This window comes from Solanum pennellii, chromosome 6, assembly GCF_001406875.1.
Source record: "Solanum pennellii chromosome 6, SPENNV200".
NCBI lineage: Eukaryota > Viridiplantae > Streptophyta > Magnoliopsida > Solanales > Solanaceae > Solanum > Solanum pennellii.
Genome location: NC_028642.1, coordinates 50061221 through 50078019, shown reverse-complemented (window position 1 = coordinate 50078019; position 16799 = coordinate 50061221). Strand labels below are relative to the sequence as shown.

General features: G+C 31.9%; 3 protein-coding genes and 1 non-coding gene across 5 annotated transcripts; all 4 read left to right on the top strand.

Annotated features, from left to right (window-relative positions):
• Window positions 1-1899: 1899 nt before the first annotated feature.
• On the top strand, window positions 1900-3810 carry LOC107022629 (dormancy-associated protein homolog 4-like). The gene is made up of 3 exons (XM_015223226.2): window positions 1900-2465; window positions 3100-3178; window positions 3313-3810. The coding sequence occupies exons 1-3, from the start codon at window positions 2159-2161 to the stop codon at window positions 3338-3340; spliced, it is 414 nt and encodes a 137-aa protein (XP_015078712.1). The 5' UTR covers window positions 1900-2158; the 3' UTR covers window positions 3341-3810.
• A 651-nt stretch (window positions 3811-4461) lies between these two features.
• TRNAA-UGC lies at window positions 4462-4534 on the top strand. Its single transcript has one exon. It is a non-coding gene; the product is annotated as a tRNA-Ala (tRNA).
• Window positions 4535-6362: 1828 nt separating this feature from the next.
• Window positions 6363-10745, top strand: LOC107022623. Of its 2 annotated transcripts, none has more exons than XM_027917553.1 (4): window positions 6363-7072; window positions 7921-9196; window positions 9494-9577; window positions 10310-10745. In XM_027917553.1, the coding sequence occupies exons 1-4, from the start codon at window positions 6515-6517 to the stop codon at window positions 10327-10329; spliced, it is 1938 nt and encodes a 645-aa protein (XP_027773354.1). In that variant the 5' UTR covers window positions 6363-6514; the 3' UTR covers window positions 10330-10745. The 2 variants fall into 2 exon arrangements, with proteins under 2 accessions (XP_027773354.1, XP_015078705.1); XM_015223219.2 differs by having other exon boundaries at window positions 6364-7072; window positions 10276-10745.
• Window positions 10746-13408: 2663 nt separating this feature from the next.
• Window positions 13409-16242, top strand: LOC107021842 (2-alkenal reductase (NADP(+)-dependent)). The gene is made up of 2 exons (XM_015222558.2): window positions 13409-13555; window positions 14909-16242. The coding sequence occupies exon 2, from the start codon at window positions 14947-14949 to the stop codon at window positions 15976-15978; it is 1032 nt and encodes a 343-aa protein (XP_015078044.1). The 5' UTR covers window positions 13409-13555; window positions 14909-14946; the 3' UTR covers window positions 15979-16242.
• The last annotated feature ends 557 nt before the right edge of the window (window positions 16243-16799 follow it).

Here is a 16799-nt window from a genome sequence, read left to right as displayed (position 1 = left end):
CACCCCCACCCCACCCCCACCCCAAAATAATAATAATTTTGATTTTAAAAAATATTTTCAATGTCATAAATTATTTTTTACTTAAGTAAAAATAAAAGATGTCTCTCAAAAACATTTTTCATTAATAAATCAAACACTAAAAATTATTTCTGAAAAATATTTTATACTCACCAACCAAACATGATAAAATAAGTCCAAAATCTACTTGTTTTCCAAAAAAACATTTTCTAGGAAAACATTTTCCATGGAAAACATTTTCCTCCATACCAAACACACCCATAATTTTCATTTTTGATTTGTCTTGCAAAAAAAATGTAATATTTTAATTTTAATTTTTTATTCTTAAAAAAATTATTTTATAGTTATGGAAATGATTATGATTTATTTATGTGTAAATTTTAAAAAGATATCTTATAAAAAATATGCACAATCAAATATTGATATTATTTTTCCTTCCTATAACGTAATTTAATATTAAAACACACTTAAATTTTTTTTTTAAATATCTATTTATATTTTAATATGAATTCCGAACATTCAATTGATTTTAAAAATTATAATATGGAGAAGTTTTTGATCGTTGATCGAGGTGCAATGCACACCAACAGAGTGGATCTATAAAAAATAAATCCGCACAGCAGGAATCAATCCCACATGTAATTGGACCAAAGTTCTTCAGGGTCCTTCATTGTCATTGAATTAACCACCATATATATAAGAAGCATCGAAAACATCTTGAATTTAATACACATTATTAGTTTTATTTTTAAATTATTATTAAAAATTATCCTTCATTTAAGAAATAAGTTTAAATTTTGATTGTAATTGTTGTAATAATATTAAACTTTAGAAAAGATTTTTTATCTCGATACGTATTTAATAGTGTATTTTAAAAGTATATATGTGTCCCATGAACATCATAAATATTACACATTATTATAAATAAAAACGTGTTCACATGACACTATATCTTTGTAATACACTATTATGTCCTATATAAAGTTTGGTACCGTAACAACAATTTTAGCCAAAATTTGAGTATTTCATAAAAGACTCTGTTCCCTTAATTACACTTGAATACATCTAAATCTACTAGATGACATAACAAATGATTTCAAACTGTTATAAGAACATGAGACCTTAATTAAAAAAAAATTTGAGAGAAAAGTTGAAAACATTTTTAAATTTTCTATAATCTACCACATAACATAACTAGTGATCTCAAACTCTTATAAGAACAAATGACTCTAAATAAAATAACTGAAAGAAGTAAGAAAAACACCTTAAACTCAGTGAGAATTTAAAAGTATAATTCACTCATATTTAAGAGATGAGAATATATTTAAGTTTAATTAATCAAATAAATAAATATTTATTATATTAATAATAATCTAAAAATATAATTAAATAATTCCCACTAAATTTAAAAATACTTTAAATACTTCCTTTGATAATTAAAATAAAACGCAAGGAGTATTACCTAGTCCACCCCTCATCAACCATTACATAAGAGTTTTAATCTTATCTAATGACGTGTTTCTAACAAAAAGATAACTAATTCTCCTACAAATTCGGGCTTCCCACTATCCATGTGAGGTGTTCACTTTATTTTTTGTTGGTACAATAATATAATTTAAAATGTTATAATTTTTAAGAAACGAAAAATTCAAATAAATTTATTTCATATTCTAAATTTGTTTTTTAAAGAACGAAAAACTTAGATAAACTTATCTCACATTCTAAATTTGTTGCGAGTTTGACTAAAATGTGAGATCCCAAATAAATTAAAGAATGCACCACTCATAGAATCACTGAAAGAGAGCCATATTAGGTGGATATCCCCAGCCATCAAAATCATCTATAAAAAGCCTAATAACACCATAATATAAGATTAATTAAATTAATTTCATCTACTAATTTTTAATTTGTCTAATAAATTACCTCTCTCTTTGTAAACTTGTAACAGTCGCATTCTGGTGGTGTCCCCCCCGCCTAACAATATATTCAGACGTTTAGCATCACCTCAATTACGGTTGTTACAAATTAAAAAAATAATAATTACGAAAAGAAAAAAGAAAAAAAAATTTAAAATAACTAATTAAGAGTTTTGTTTTTTTTTAATTCAAATCATTTGTGTTTTTTCATTAATTGATTGATAATGGGTTTTCTTCACAAGCTATGGGACGATACACTTGCCGGCCCGGCACCGGAATCGGGGTTAGGAAAACTCCGCAAGTATAATTCGTTCGCCGGACGTTCTACCTGCAGTGCTCCGCCGTCTCCCACCAAGCTCGGCCTTCACCATCACGGCGGCGGCGCTAGCGACGATCTGATGCCGGTTTCCCGGAGCATTACGATACTCCGCAGCAACTCAACCTGTGGCCGTTCTGGCAATTCTACGCCGGATTCTGGATCTGCTCCATCTTCTCCGGCGTTTTCTAGCGCTCCAAATTCACCATTTGCACGTTAGTCGTCGTTCCACAATTAATTCTACTTTTTTTTCTTTAAGAAATATCATAAACACGTTTTTTTTAAGATCTCTAATTTTAAATGTGCATAAGTTAAATACAACATTTAATATAGACATAAAATGTATTTAACGTAAATATAAGTTAAAATTAAATTCTTGGAACTTTCATGTTGGAGAGCAAAGAGTTTGTCTTCTGAGTCGAATTCGTCGCAATAGGCTTATCTATTGCAAGTTATCTCTTTTACGTGATTTGCGAGGAATTACATAAAAGCGAAAATTTTACTGTGTGTGCATATAAAAAATAGCAACCGCGAATTTCCCTAGTTATTAAAAAAAAACTAAAACTTAATTAATGTATATATGTTCTTAAATTTGTTCCTTGACCCTAATTTCTTTGAATATTCTCAGGCATAAAATTTATTCAGTTTATGATTGAAATCTGTAATACAAGATAATTCGTTAACGATAAGGATATGAATGACTCTAAATTATAGTTGAGGTTAACATTTAAATATTTTGTATACTAATTATAGAAGCAAAAATGATTTTTTTTTAATAAAATAAATTAAAAACATAAGATGTTTGATGTTTAATAATTCTTTTTTTTGTACTTTTGGATTTTCGTATAGCAAGCACACCACGGAGGAAATACAAGAAGCAACTAAAGGGAAAAGCGAATATTGAACCTTGTTCTGCCAACTATGATTGGTGAATTTTCTTAATCGTTGACTCGCGCAAATTAATAATTTATTTATTAACTCAGTTATTTTATTTCATTCAAAGTCAATTCAATTCGCGCATTTTTTTCATGTAACTTAGTAATTGACTCATTATATTTGCAGGATTGTGCTGAGTGCTTGGGATCGTTGACGAGTGAAACAGAAAAACAAACAAACTATTTTTGTGTGAAGAAATGACTGCTGCAATGTTGTGCATATATAAATATATATATATAAACATAATTAAGAGTAATATGTACATATTAATTAGTGTATATAACCAAATAATAAAAATAAGAAGGTTCCAGAGTAGTGAAGGAATCTTTACATCAAATAGATGATGATGATTATGTTAATATCAGGGAGAGAGAAACTACAAGTAGGAGATTTTAAAGTAATTTTTTTTCCTATAAGCTGCTTCCTCCATCTGTTTGGAGTGATGCTTTTTTAATTTTTTTTTTTGTTTTTATAATTTGGTTGTGAGTTTGATTGTACTCCAACTTAATAATGCTCTTTCAATAAATACTTGAATGAAGCTCTAGTTTAGTTAATATATTGTTGTAATTATCTCTTCTTTTTTTCTTTTGTTGTGTATATAAAATGGAGTATGGCTCTTATGAATGATTGATGGACAAACTTAACTCTTGATAAACTGATATGAGTTGTGATGGAATGATTGAGATTCTCTTTGATCTGATTAAAGTTATCAATTTTAAGTCATTGAGAATGAAATGCATAGATTCAAATTGAAACGTTGAGATATTAAACACCGAATAGGAAGCTAAACATAGATGGAGGAAACAACTTATAAGAATGAAACACACACAAAAAAAAAAAAATGTTAAGAATTTAAAACTTTGACTACTTTATTTTCATTGATAATTGATTAACCAAAGGAGATGTTTGTACTTTATTTTGACTTATATATTTTTATATGTGTAATATGTTAGTACGTAAATTGACATCTTTTTAAATTGTCGAAATCATAATACTCTATTATATAAGTACATATTAATTGAATTTGAACAAACTATGATTGCCGATTTACCGTTCCATAGAATACCAAAACCGAAACTCAAAATGCCAAACAATACGAATCAAATTGTTATGGTAATGGTATAATATTTTAAAAATCGAACACCAAAATTATGTTATTCAAAATTTAAATACCGTACCATATCATACCATGCTCATTCGTCTAAATTTTTCATTTTCGAAAAGAGATTATAGGACTATAAATATAATGTTTAGATACGTTAAAGGTCATCAAATGGGGATGTAGCTCAAATGGTAGAGCGCTCGCTTTGCATGCGAGAGGCACGGGGTTCGATCCCCCGCATCTCCAATTTTTTTCAGTGCTACTTCTTTTTCAGATTTAACCCAAATTCGTTTCCATTTACATTTTATGTATCTAATATGTCATTACATGTTAGAATTTACCTAATTTCTTTTACATTATCAATATATATACATATATATCTTAAATTCGAGAAATATGCGACCCAGTTTCTTTGTGTCTATAAGTTCAAGTATTGAGAATTATCCACAATCACTTATTTATTTTTGTAACGATATTATATTTGATCAGGTATAAGACATAAGTTTGACTAAAAGAATTTAATAAATTAAATAAATTTAATATTTTTATAAAATAAAATAAAATATGAGATTTCAATGACATGTCAATCAAGAGAGAAAGCTTTTGAGAAAAATAATGATAATCCAGTAATTGTATTTTTCATTAGAAAACAAAAATGATTTTTATAGACAATATTTGGATGACCATCCACGAAATTAACTCCATTTTTATCTGTACTGAGGATTGATTTAGCTTGTAACATATACTTTCTTTACAATTATATATCTATAAGTGAGATGACAATTTTTTTTTTTAATTCTACTCAACTTACGTAAGCAATCAATATTTAAAGATAAGTGCTAAGTAAATCTTTTCACTAACTTAACTTACATTTTAGATAATCATACCTAGGTATTTCCAAAAAATGTGTTTAATATGTATCTTTTCTAGTACATGTACCATGGTTTAATTCTACATATTTGTTATCTTCCCTAATTCATGAACAAACTAAATAAGACATATGAGTAATCAATTTCCTATACATATATCAAATACAATTCATGTATCACAACATATATTTTTATTCTAACATAAGGGTTATTTCTTAACGTTGTAAAATTTGATGAAGTATGATCACATGAATTTTCTTCTGACTTGAGGTTGTTAATAATATAGTATGCAAGGATATTTTATCTTTATGTATTTGCATTTCCTTAATTTAATAAGCTTCTCTAATACTTCTATAAAGCATAAGCTTAGTGGCAAAAGTAATGCCATATAATACAAGTTAGAAAAAGTTTTTAAAAAGTCTTGCTCTTAGTGGATAAACCATGCCCAAGTCTCTCATATCATGAATATTCATCACTTTACGTCATGTATCAGGACATACGTGATGTATAAAAACGTTAAGTGATTATCAAAAATCGAATCACAATATATCAGGACGTTAAGTGATATATTCGAAATTAAAATATTTTGGGATGTATCTGAATTTCACGAAATTTAAGAGAATTTTTTATTTGAAAAAGAATAAGGATAAAATGTAATTGAGAAAAGGTAGAAGTACTCTCCTAAACTATGACCGAAATCACAGAGACACACCTTAACTAAACTAAGACCCTATTACCCCTTGACCCCATTTTTTTTTGTAATTTTGTGTACCTTTTTGACTTACGTGACATCCAAATATCTTCCACGTGCCTCAATTGTGTGAGGAGTCACAAAGTGTGTCACGTAAAACAAAAAGTGTACAAAAAAAAAGAATAAGTTCAGGAGAATAATAAAAAAACTTAGTTTAGTTAAAGTGATTCTCTAGAATTTCGACCATAGTCTAGGGATACATTAACGCCGTAAAATTTGTGAAAAATCCCTTTGTTATATTTAGATGGGACATGTACATCAAAGAGGTCCAAGCCCATTTATCTTGTATCAACGAACCAACTGGATCGACCCGGCCCCATTCTACCTTTCCGAGAATCTCTCTCAACACAACAAAAGCAACACCCCCTCTTACGTAGACTAATCTCAACCCTCCACGTGTCATCATCCCAATACCCTCTCCCTCCCCCTCCCCCCACCTTCCCCATTGCTACGTACCTGAGAATTGAACGTTTAACTTGATCACCACAAAAGTCACCATTGTTGACAATTACAAGGTGAACGAGGAGGAGTAGATTTAACACTCCTCCTCATTCATCCATCAAACCGTAGTCACAACACCTATTCGTTTCATAAAAGGGAAGAATTATGTCGTATCCATTATCGTCTCATATGTCAAATGATGGAATTGATTCGTTAATATTACCGTCTGCGGAGCAATTTCAAAGGGTGCGGCAATCAAAAGGAAACCAGGAGCTGAATAATGAGTTGAAAATAAAAGCAAATGAACTTGAAAAGCTCTTCGCTGAGCATCAATTGCGTACTCCTCCTGCAGCTGGAAATTATCAATCTAATTATTTTACCAGCAGCAAAATTAGTAGGCACGGTCACATGCAAAGCTGGCCATCTGACAATGCCTGCGGCGACTTTCTCGATGATCAAGTATTTGATAATGATAGTATGAATATAGATAAAAACTCTTATGATCATGAGTTGATTGGTTTTGCGGGTTCTCCGGGGAAATTCTATGATATGTATATGAAGAAAAGGGATGCGAAACTTAGGGATGAATGGAATACTAAAGGAGCGGAGAAGGAAGCGAAGCTGAGGGCTATGGAGGATTGTCTTGAGAGGAGTACAGCTCAAATGAAGAGTATTGAGAGACGCAGATCGTTTAGCTCCAGCTCAATTTTTAGCAGAGAACAGGTATAGTTCTATTTCTATAATTTTCTACACGATAAGGTTTACGTATACTATATCCTCTTCAGACCTCATTTATGGATTACACTAGGTATGTTATACATATGCAACTATTAGCTGAGGTTATATCGAAAACAACCTCTTTACCTCTTAAAGATAGGGGTTACCAATACATCTCAAAACCCTATTTGTGGAATTACACTATTGTTGTTGTGTTGTGTAGATGCAACAATTGCCGGTTCTGTCGAAAGCAACCTCTTTACTAAGTTTTGTGTACACTCTACCTTTTACAGACCTCATTTGTGGGATTACACTGGATATGTAGCTGTTTGTTTTATAGATGTAGTAATTAGTTGAGGGTCCATCAAAAATAACCTCTTTACTAAGGTCTGCGTATACTCTACACTCTACCCTTTCCAGACCCCATTTGTGTGATTACACTGGGTATGTTATTTTTTGTTGTATAGATGCAACAATTAGCTGAAGGTCTATCGAAAATAACCTCTTTAGTAAGGTCTGCGTGTACTATACTCTCTACCCTTCCAGACCCCATTTGTGCGATTACACCGGGTGGGTATGTTGTTGTTTGTTGTATAGATGCAGCAATTACTAAGGGTCTATCGAAAATAACCTCTTTACTAAAGTTTGCGTATATTCTACCCTTAGCTTCCTTGATCCCTCCCCTTACTTTATTTGTGGGATTGCACTGGCTATGTTGTTGTATAGATGCAGCAATTTCACACACAGTATGTAGGCAGGCATTTCTGTTTCTTGTTAAAACCTTGAGTTGATTTGGTTTATGTTTCCTTTTATCTTGTCATCAATATTGAGGAAAAGTTAATTCTCTTTGACAGCAACAATTTCAGCAAAGTGATGATAGAGAAGATATGTCTGAATTCATGAATCAGAAAAGGAATGATGTACTCAGGTCTTCTAGTGAAACATCTTTGGAAGAAGTTTCTAAGCATACTACTACTCCAAGGAAGAAACAAAATTTACCTATCAAACCTTCATCCAAACCTCGGAACATAGTAGCATCTGTTCCGAGGTCTCCTATGAAGGTTTCCAGTAGTCCTTCCAGTCGGCGAAAATCTCAAGCTGAAAGTCCACTTGCACGATCCGTTCCAAACTTGTCTTACATGAGAAAGGAAAATGCTGAGCCTTATTCTCCAGCTGGTAAAACGACTCCTCGTGCACCTTATTCGCGTAGCAAATTACTGCACTCACAGTCCTTAAGAAAAAGCTCTGCTATGAATTCTGAGGGTGTTATCTTGGCACCTCTCAAATTTGATAAAGACAAAACGGAACAAAGTCCTAAGTGTGTAATGTCAGCACCTCGTAAATCTGTGAAGGACAAGATGGGACAGAGTTTAAATGATAAATTTTCCAACATTTTGGATACAAAGACTTCACTAAAGACGGGAAAAGATGCTGATTTCAGCTCAAGAGGCAGTTTGACTGAGGCAAAGGGTTCTAACATTGCATCTACGTTTACACACAATGATGATGAGGATGTTGATGACATGGAATTGGATTCTGAGGACTCAACAGGTAGAGATGTGGACGAGTTTGAGAGCATGATATCTGCAGTTGAGGAAAATTTTGATATTGGAGCACCAAGCCCGAGTCATGAGATGGAGAAGAATTATTCTGGACCAGAAAATAGACGTTTACTGAGATCACTTTCTCAAGTTTGCTATGCTTCAGAAGCCGGATATTCGCCTTCTTCTGTGCCTTCCAACTTCTTAAATAGTCCTGTCTCACAGACTCATGAGATGTCTGATGTTGATGCTTTTGACTCTCCTATGGGAAGTCCTACATCCTGGGATTCACGTTTTCTGAGTTCAACACAGGCGAATGGTGCTACTAGAACGAGGAAGAAATGGGGAACGACCACTCAGAATCCAATCAATATCATAAAATCTTCTCAAAGTCTTTCACGCAAGGATAAGGCCAGAGGATTTAAGCGATTACTAAAGTTTGGGAGGAAAAACCCTGATGCAGATAGTCTGGTTAAAGACTGGATTGCTGCAACTACCTCTAAAGGAGATAATTGCACAAGAAATGGACATGATGGTCGCCATCGCTCTAATGATAGCTTCTACGAGGATGTGCTTTTAAACGAACGAGGTAAGATATGATGTTTTCTTTTGATTGATATTCAGTGGCTCCCCAAAAATTGATTAAACTTCATTTGTCAATTGTTTCAAATCAGATTTATCTGAATAATAACAAACAACAGTTGCAATAGTTTGTTGGCATACTTGAAGCATGTTTGGGAAGATTAAGTTAATGTTCTTTTTCTATTTTATTTTGCTTATGAGTACACCTTTTCATGTGATCTTATTATTCAGTAATTCTTTACAACTTTTGGTCTGAAGCTCATTGATTTTAATTAACTGACTCAATGTACTTTATTTCTGGCAGTTCAATCCTTGCACAGGTCTATTACGTCCCCTCCAGCTAACTTCAAACCGAGGGAGAATCATTTATCAGGAAGCTCAATAAAGGGTGAATATTTTGAATAAATCGGTGTTTTTCAACTTAATCCTCTATGTTTTCTGTTTTCCTATTATTCCACCATTAGAAGAAACAATAGAGTAAGAGCCTCCATCGGCGTTGTTGACACTTAGCTTCATAACCTTTAAAAAAACCAATTGTGCACAGCTCCCTCATTTATTTATGCAACTATCTATATACTTCCTGTGTCAAAGTGTACTTCCCTATCTATTACTTCGTCCATTTCAATTTGTTTGACTTACTTTCTTTTTAGTCCGTTTCAAAAAAGAAGCATCTTTCCTATTTTGACAACTCCTTAATTTTGACTTTTCACATGACACGTTTAAGACCACAAGATAAAAGGACATTTGGTATATTTATCTTTAGTTTAAGACCACCAAGATTAGACGTTTCTTTACTATCTTAAACTTCATGTTAAGACAAAACCAAACAAACAAATTGAAACGAAGGGAGAAGCATAAGAAGTACTGTTGCTTCATCATCATCTTATATGTCTTTCTTAATAGCCAATGCCTTAAAGATGTATTGCATTGATCAACAATGAAACAGTATATCATCAGATATTTAACAAATCTTGAACTTTTCAATATTTTGTATTGCACAAATCAATTTGAAGCCTGTATAAGTTTTTATGCTTCAGTAAATTCAATTATTTACATGTTAACTTCAATCTATTTACTCTTTCACAGCTCCAAGATCATTCTTTTCTTTGTCGTCATTCAGAAGCAAGGGAAAGGACTTGAAGCCAAGATAAGTCCCTCGAAGGACAAAGGTTCCAGCGATATATAAAACACATTGAATTGTCTTGATGACACACATTTTCAAATCATAATATTTTTTTTTCCAGCCAGAGCTTGAGGTATGTGTGTGCTATGTACAGCCTATAATCATCAAAATACACTTTATTTTAGTACATATATAGTACGTATCATTGGGCTCGTTAGGCCTTGCTTATGCTTTATTTCTTATTGTTTCGGTATATAAGATTGTTTATTGCCTTGAGAGAACAGTTCCCTCTGGCTTAATGTTAATGTAATATTGTTCTTCAACTTCAATGTAATACATACTATACATGTATAGTACGTATCAGATCTTGATCTTTGTATATAATCACAAGTTGGATTTATGTTCAGGATTGAGCTACCTTTTTCACGAGTAATTGTAGATCTAATATTTCATGTATATGAAAAGAATGGTGGCTAAAGACTGTTGAATTAACGAGGACTTACCTGAACTCAACGTAACATGAGATTTGAATGCAGGAATTGGCGGAGGAATTAAGCTGGAGAGCTAGAGCACATGCAAAATTCTTGAAAGATCAAAGTTTCAAGTAATTCAGCATGTGCCCTGCTTCTCCAGCTTAAATAATCGTCCACCTAACTATGACGAATCATCTGAATAGCACGAAACAAGTGCAGCTGACTCCAACTAAGTAGGGATCAACGCGTATATTATTTGCTTTAGAGAAGCATATTATCCTGGAAATGACACATCTATATGAAAGTACTTATATATATATATAGGATTATACTTCACGAAAACGAATACTTTGTAATAGTACTTTTATGATTAGATGGTGGTTGATGTTGTGCTGATTTTGCTTGGGAAATATACTAGGCCAATGTAGTGTATTTTAATCAAATATGCAGAAAAGGCCAAAGATGAAAATGAATATTTTGCTATGGTGATTGTTGAAGTTGGCAGCCAAAAAGGAAATCCATATATAATGAGATTTCTCGACCAAATGTAACCTAATTAAGAGTAGAAAGGCAAGGCAGGCCACCCTCCCTATGGGTCTTAAAAAAGTTGGAGTAGTCCTCTTCGACTTTAGTTATTGTTCACGTGTGATTTATATTAAATTTGACTAACCGTCTATTCTACTTTTTCTACGTTCTTGATAGTTTGTCTTTTCAGTTAAGACTTTTAGAAGCACGATTAGATCCAAAAGTGTTGAAGGGAAACGATACTAGAAGAAAGACTTGGGATAAACTCATGTGAGTTTAGAAATTCTAAGCAAGATAGAATAAGTACAATATTTTATGAACATATTAGATGAATATGTGCCCTTCTTAAGGGAATTCTAATTTTATGATCAAGTTCTTGACAAGTAATTTATAATTATTCAATTTAATTAAAAATTATGTTGAGGTAATAATGCGTTGTGTAATCCCTTCGAAATAAATAAATAACCAAACTGAAGTCGTAAATCAAGTCTCATAAAAAGTGAGTTTTTGCGCATTACTTAACATCATTTAGGTTTTGAACTCTAACTATTCTGTCAACTGTTGTCACATCTACCATCTCCATTATTATAATTATATCCACTGCTGCCATCACTGACGCCCCACCGCCACTATCAATTACTATTACTATTGTGAACGATTCCTACTACCAATCACCTCCACAATCACAACCAACAACATCACTTACACATCATTAATCACCACATATTCATTTGACTAACACAGCCGTCAATATTTTTTTTAATCAAGTAATATTTTATTTTATTAAATCTATATATTTTTAATATTCAATTACTTTTTATTTGAATGAAATATATTTACGGAAATATAAGTTACTCGTATTCAAATGTTGAAAAATAAACCTTCAGTTATTCAATGTTCAAACTGAAAATAATATCTTAGGGCCTGTTTGGAATTTCAATTTGGTAATTGATTTTGATGTAATTGGTAATTACATTGTCTATTTTGTTTAATTGGACATAATAATTACTTGGTTAGCAGGTTACTGGTGTAATTGACAGGAGATAATTATTCATAGAAATAGGCTGTGAATTGCTGATAATTACATAGTGTAATTACCAACTAATTTCTTTTAATTTATTCTTTTTAAAAAAAAATCTATTTTGATTTTTTGTTTTTAATTTTTTTCACTTCTATTATTTCAAGTTCTATTTTTATTTTTTATTGTTGTAAAAATTTCTACAAATTTATTTTTTATTATTATATTTCATTTTCTTGTCGTTCTCAACCTTACTTCACATTATTCAATGCAATTCTTTCGTATTCTATATTTCTTTATTTCATGCTTATTTTCTCATTAACATAATTTTATTAGTATTCTAATTTTTAAATTAAAATATAATTTATTGTTAAGTAAGATTATAGACTTATGTTTTTAAAAAAAAATAAAAATAAATCATGTTTATGTATGTTATGTTGAAATTTGCTATAAGAGTATTATGTTAAATTTTTTGTTTTTGAATTTATAACTTATGTTAAATTTTTACTTTAATTTTTTTAGTAATATTGAATTGACATTGCAGTCATTTTTTAATTAAACCTGATAAAATACTTCTTTATCGAATATTTAATAATTTATGACATATTATTTATATATTAATCTTTTTATCAAACAACATTTCATGATATTCGTAGAAACTTCATATTTTTAGTTTTAATAATCAATTCAATTGAAATATATTAATTGAAAAAAATATAAATCAATAATTTTTTCATAATATTAATTAAGAACATATGTTTACTAAATAATAAATTTTCTAAAAAAATATATCCCTTAAATAGTTAAATATTTAATTTAATATTATTTATAAAATTTCTTAATTTTATAATATAATTTTAAATTTAATACAATTTTATGATTGCAATTGTGGATCCAAACACAATATGTGTAATTATATTATCACATTCAAACAGGATATGCGTAATTACAATGTAATTACTTACCTAATTACTAGACTATATAATTATGAGGCTAGTAATTACACCACTTCTAATTACTAGGTGGCTTTCCGAACAATCCTTAATCATAATATTAATAATATTTAGACATCTCACTTGTTACTGAAAACAAATAAAGCCAAAGTATTACTACGCAATTCCAATTCATTACAAGTTTCATTTTACTGAAACTGAGCGGAGTTCACGAGAAAGACCATACAAAATCAAAATTCGAAGATCCAAAGTACAGCATTTCACCAAACAAAGGGTAACTTGATAATTCTTTCAATTTATTTATGTAAAATGTGTTTGTTTGCCTATTTTTATTCTCACAAAATTTCTGCAGTCACTTCAATTTTGTGGTGATTATTCCCAGGAAGCTTTTTTATAACACTCGGATTTGATTTTTTTTCCACTTAGATTGCATAAATGTGTTGGTTGTAGATATGACTAGTATGCAAAATTCTGTGTTTTCATTGTAGTCGGTCTAAGAGGTACTAAAATGAATTATCGTAAATTGCCCTAATAAACTAATTATTTAGTACTAGAATGAATTTCACCTTTAGCGTGCGTGCACCTCAGTTAATTCTACGGGATACCTGTCACCTCCACCAAGGAATCACCAACTATTTTTGTTTGGAGTTTGAATTTGGGACGATTCACGGTTCTCAGCACACTTCATTGATCATTAGGTCACGACCTTTGGATGTTAGAATGAAATTCACCTTAATAGAGCTGAATGGTATATTCAATAAATTCATAGTTGGGGACATGGGCTGACCTGCAAAAAATTATGTTGTATATTTAAGGTATTTTTATGTCGATTTTTGAACCTCCTAAATGTAAGATTAGAGGTTGACTTAGTGGTTGAGGGGTTCAGAACTCACCTTGAGGTTCCAAGTACAAATCTTAGGCACTAATTTTTTTCCCGAAGGGAAATCCTGGATCTGCCACTAGTGGGGATAGTTGATCGATTGGACAGCTCTTAGAGAAAAGTTCAACGGGGAAGGCATTGTGGGAAGAATCTATTTTATGAAAACCTCTAATAGCTTCAACATTGCATGGATTGTTTATTGAAATTGGCTAGTTCAAACTTGTTAATATTGCATTGCAGTTGATGCTTTTTTTTTTTTAACAGAAAAAGGTCAAAGATATCCTTAACGTTTTGAAAATTGCTCAAAAATGTCCTCGTTCTACCTGTTGAGTTAAATATTCCTTTTGATGTCATTTTTAGGCTTAAAATTCTCCCCCCCATAACGACACAATTATATGACTTCAAGCTCCCGCCCACGCCACTAGGTATCAATAGAACTTGTAAACACAGGCAAGATCATTTGATCCCAATTTGTGAAACACTTCATTTGATCATTTCCTAGCGTTCTTGGGTGTTGTACAAGAATCATATAACGGAATACTCACTTCACCCCGATTTGTTATGTCACTTTTTTCTTTAGATGATGGTATGCGTATTAATTGAAAAACGGGAGGTAAAAAAATGATTTTATTGCTTAGCAGTTAGCTGTATTTATTTAAAATGAGTTTTGTGTAGAGCACAAATTCTGAATACTACACTTGGATTATTTTCTGAAACTTCATGCTTAAAGTGGAAATTGGATTTCAGGACAATTATCACTTCTACGAACACGGAAGAAGCGAGAAATGGCAGAAGAAGTGCGCAACAAACAGGTCATTCTGAAACACTTTGTCACCAGTGACCTTAAGGAATCAGACATGGAATTCAAAAATACCACCGTCAAATTGAATGTTCCAGAAGGTTGTAATGCTATGGTTTTGAAGAATATTTTTTTGTCATGTGACCCTTACATGCGGTTACGCATGAAGAAATTTGAGGGTAGCTATATTGAGTCCTTCACTCCAGGCTCTCCTATCACAGGATATGGAGTGGCTAAAGTTTTGGAGTCTGGTGATTCGAACTTCCAGAAAGGTGACTTAGTTTTGGGAAGGACTGGATGGGAGGAGTATAGTATTGTAACAGCTACTCCGACTCTGTTTAAAATTCATGACAAGGATGTGCCTCTTTCCTACTATACAGGAATCCTCGGTATGCCTGGTCTCACAGCTTATGCTGGTTTTTACGAGGTTTGCTCTCCTAAGAAGGGAGAAACCGTCTTTGTTTCAGCTGCTTCTGGAGCAGTTGGTCAGCTCGTTGGGCAATTTGCAAAGATGTTGGGTTGCTATGTTGTCGGTAGTGCTGGAAGTAAAGAAAAGGTTGATCGGTTGAAGAGCACGTTTGGTTTTGATGAAGCTTTTAACTACAAAGAGGAGCAGGATTTAGATGCGGCTTTGAAGAAGTACTTCCCTGATGGAATCGACATCTACTTTGAGAATGTTGGAGGGAAGATGCTTGATGCAGTTCTTCTGAATATGAAAATCCATGGTCGTATTGCTGTGTGTGGGATGATATCTCAATACAACCTTGAGCAGACTGAAGGAGTGCACAACTTGTTCTGTCTCATCTCAAAACGAATCCGCATGGAAGGATTTCTTGTTCGTGATTACTATCATCTTTACCCTAAGTATTTGGAAATGATCATTCCGCAAATCAAGGCTGGTAAGGTTGTGTATGTGGAAGACGTAGCTGAAGGCCTCGAAAGTGCTCCCAGTGCTCTAGTTGGTCTCTTCTCTGGTCGCAATATTGGAAAGCAAGTTGTGATGGTTTCGCGTGAATGATTGTTTAGATGGTGGTTAATGTGCAAGTTCTTGTAAATAAAACTCTGTTGCAGATTTAGTAGAGTTATTTGTGTTTGTGGGTGGGGTATTTCGGGAAAAACCTCTCTAACTTCATGAGGTAGTGGTAACTGGTAACGTCTTCCTGACCCCACTTGTGGAATTTCAATGGCTATGTTGTTGTATTTGTGTTATTGCATTAGGGAACTTTTCGATTTCATGATTTTGCTTAATGCATATATATGTTGTCTGCTTCGAGCAAAAATAGAATAGTCTGCCCCCTCTCTCATATACACACTAAATTTCAATCTTCAAAGTTCCAAGAAACTCAATTTTTAACTTCAAAAACTGTTTTTTTCTTCAACTTCAAATTAATTATTTGTTCGATGGAGCCTAAACATTCCACACGAGTCATTAATAAACGAACAGCAATATACCAGTAAAATCCATAAATGAAATCTGGCAAGGATAGAGTGTCCACACACCTTATCACCATCTCTTGGAGATAGAAAAATTGTTTTCGAATAAACAATCAAATATATTTGTCTTTTTTACATTTTGTTGGTACAAATATATCTTTTTTATAACATTGTGAAATATGTTGAGTGAAGTTGAGTTGATACCATACCTCATCTTTGTTTGCCGAAATTTTACACAAAAGCTTTGTAAAATTGGTGATGATATCACTATCCAAAATTAAAATATCAAGGAGAGGGTATTTTAAACCAAATCATAAACACCCTAAATAGGATTATCAAAATTTTAAAATCTAAAATAATATGATTTGATACGTGAGATAAACATAATAATCTCAAAAATAAAAT

What these genes read in the sequence shown, in the direction of transcription:
- LOC107022629 (XM_015223226.2), top strand. Translation starts at nt 2,159, where the DNA reads ATGGGTTTTCTTCACAAGCTATGGGACGATACACTTGCCGGCCCGGCA. An exon ending in TCCAAATTCACCATTTGCAC is followed by an intron (nt 2,466 to 3,099) that starts GTTAGTCGTCGT and finishes ATTTTCGTATAG; the next exon opens with CAAGCACACCACGGAGGAAA. An exon ending in TGTTCTGCCAACTATGATTG is followed by an intron (nt 3,179 to 3,312) that starts GTGAATTTTCTT and finishes TTATATTTGCAG; the next exon opens with GATTGTGCTGAGTGCTTGGG.
- LOC107022623 (XM_015223219.2), top strand. Translation starts at nt 6,515, where the DNA reads ATGTCGTATCCATTATCGTCTCATATGTCAAATGATGGAATTGATTCG. An exon ending in CAATTTTTAGCAGAGAACAG is followed by an intron (nt 7,073 to 7,920) that starts GTATAGTTCTAT and finishes TCTCTTTGACAG; the next exon opens with CAACAATTTCAGCAAAGTGA. An exon ending in TGTGCTTTTAAACGAACGAG is followed by an intron (nt 9,197 to 9,493) that starts GTAAGATATGAT and finishes TATTTCTGGCAG; the next exon opens with TTCAATCCTTGCACAGGTCT.
- LOC107021842 (XM_015222558.2), top strand. Translation starts at nt 14,947, where the DNA reads ATGGCAGAAGAAGTGCGCAACAAACAGGTCATTCTGAAACACTTTGTC.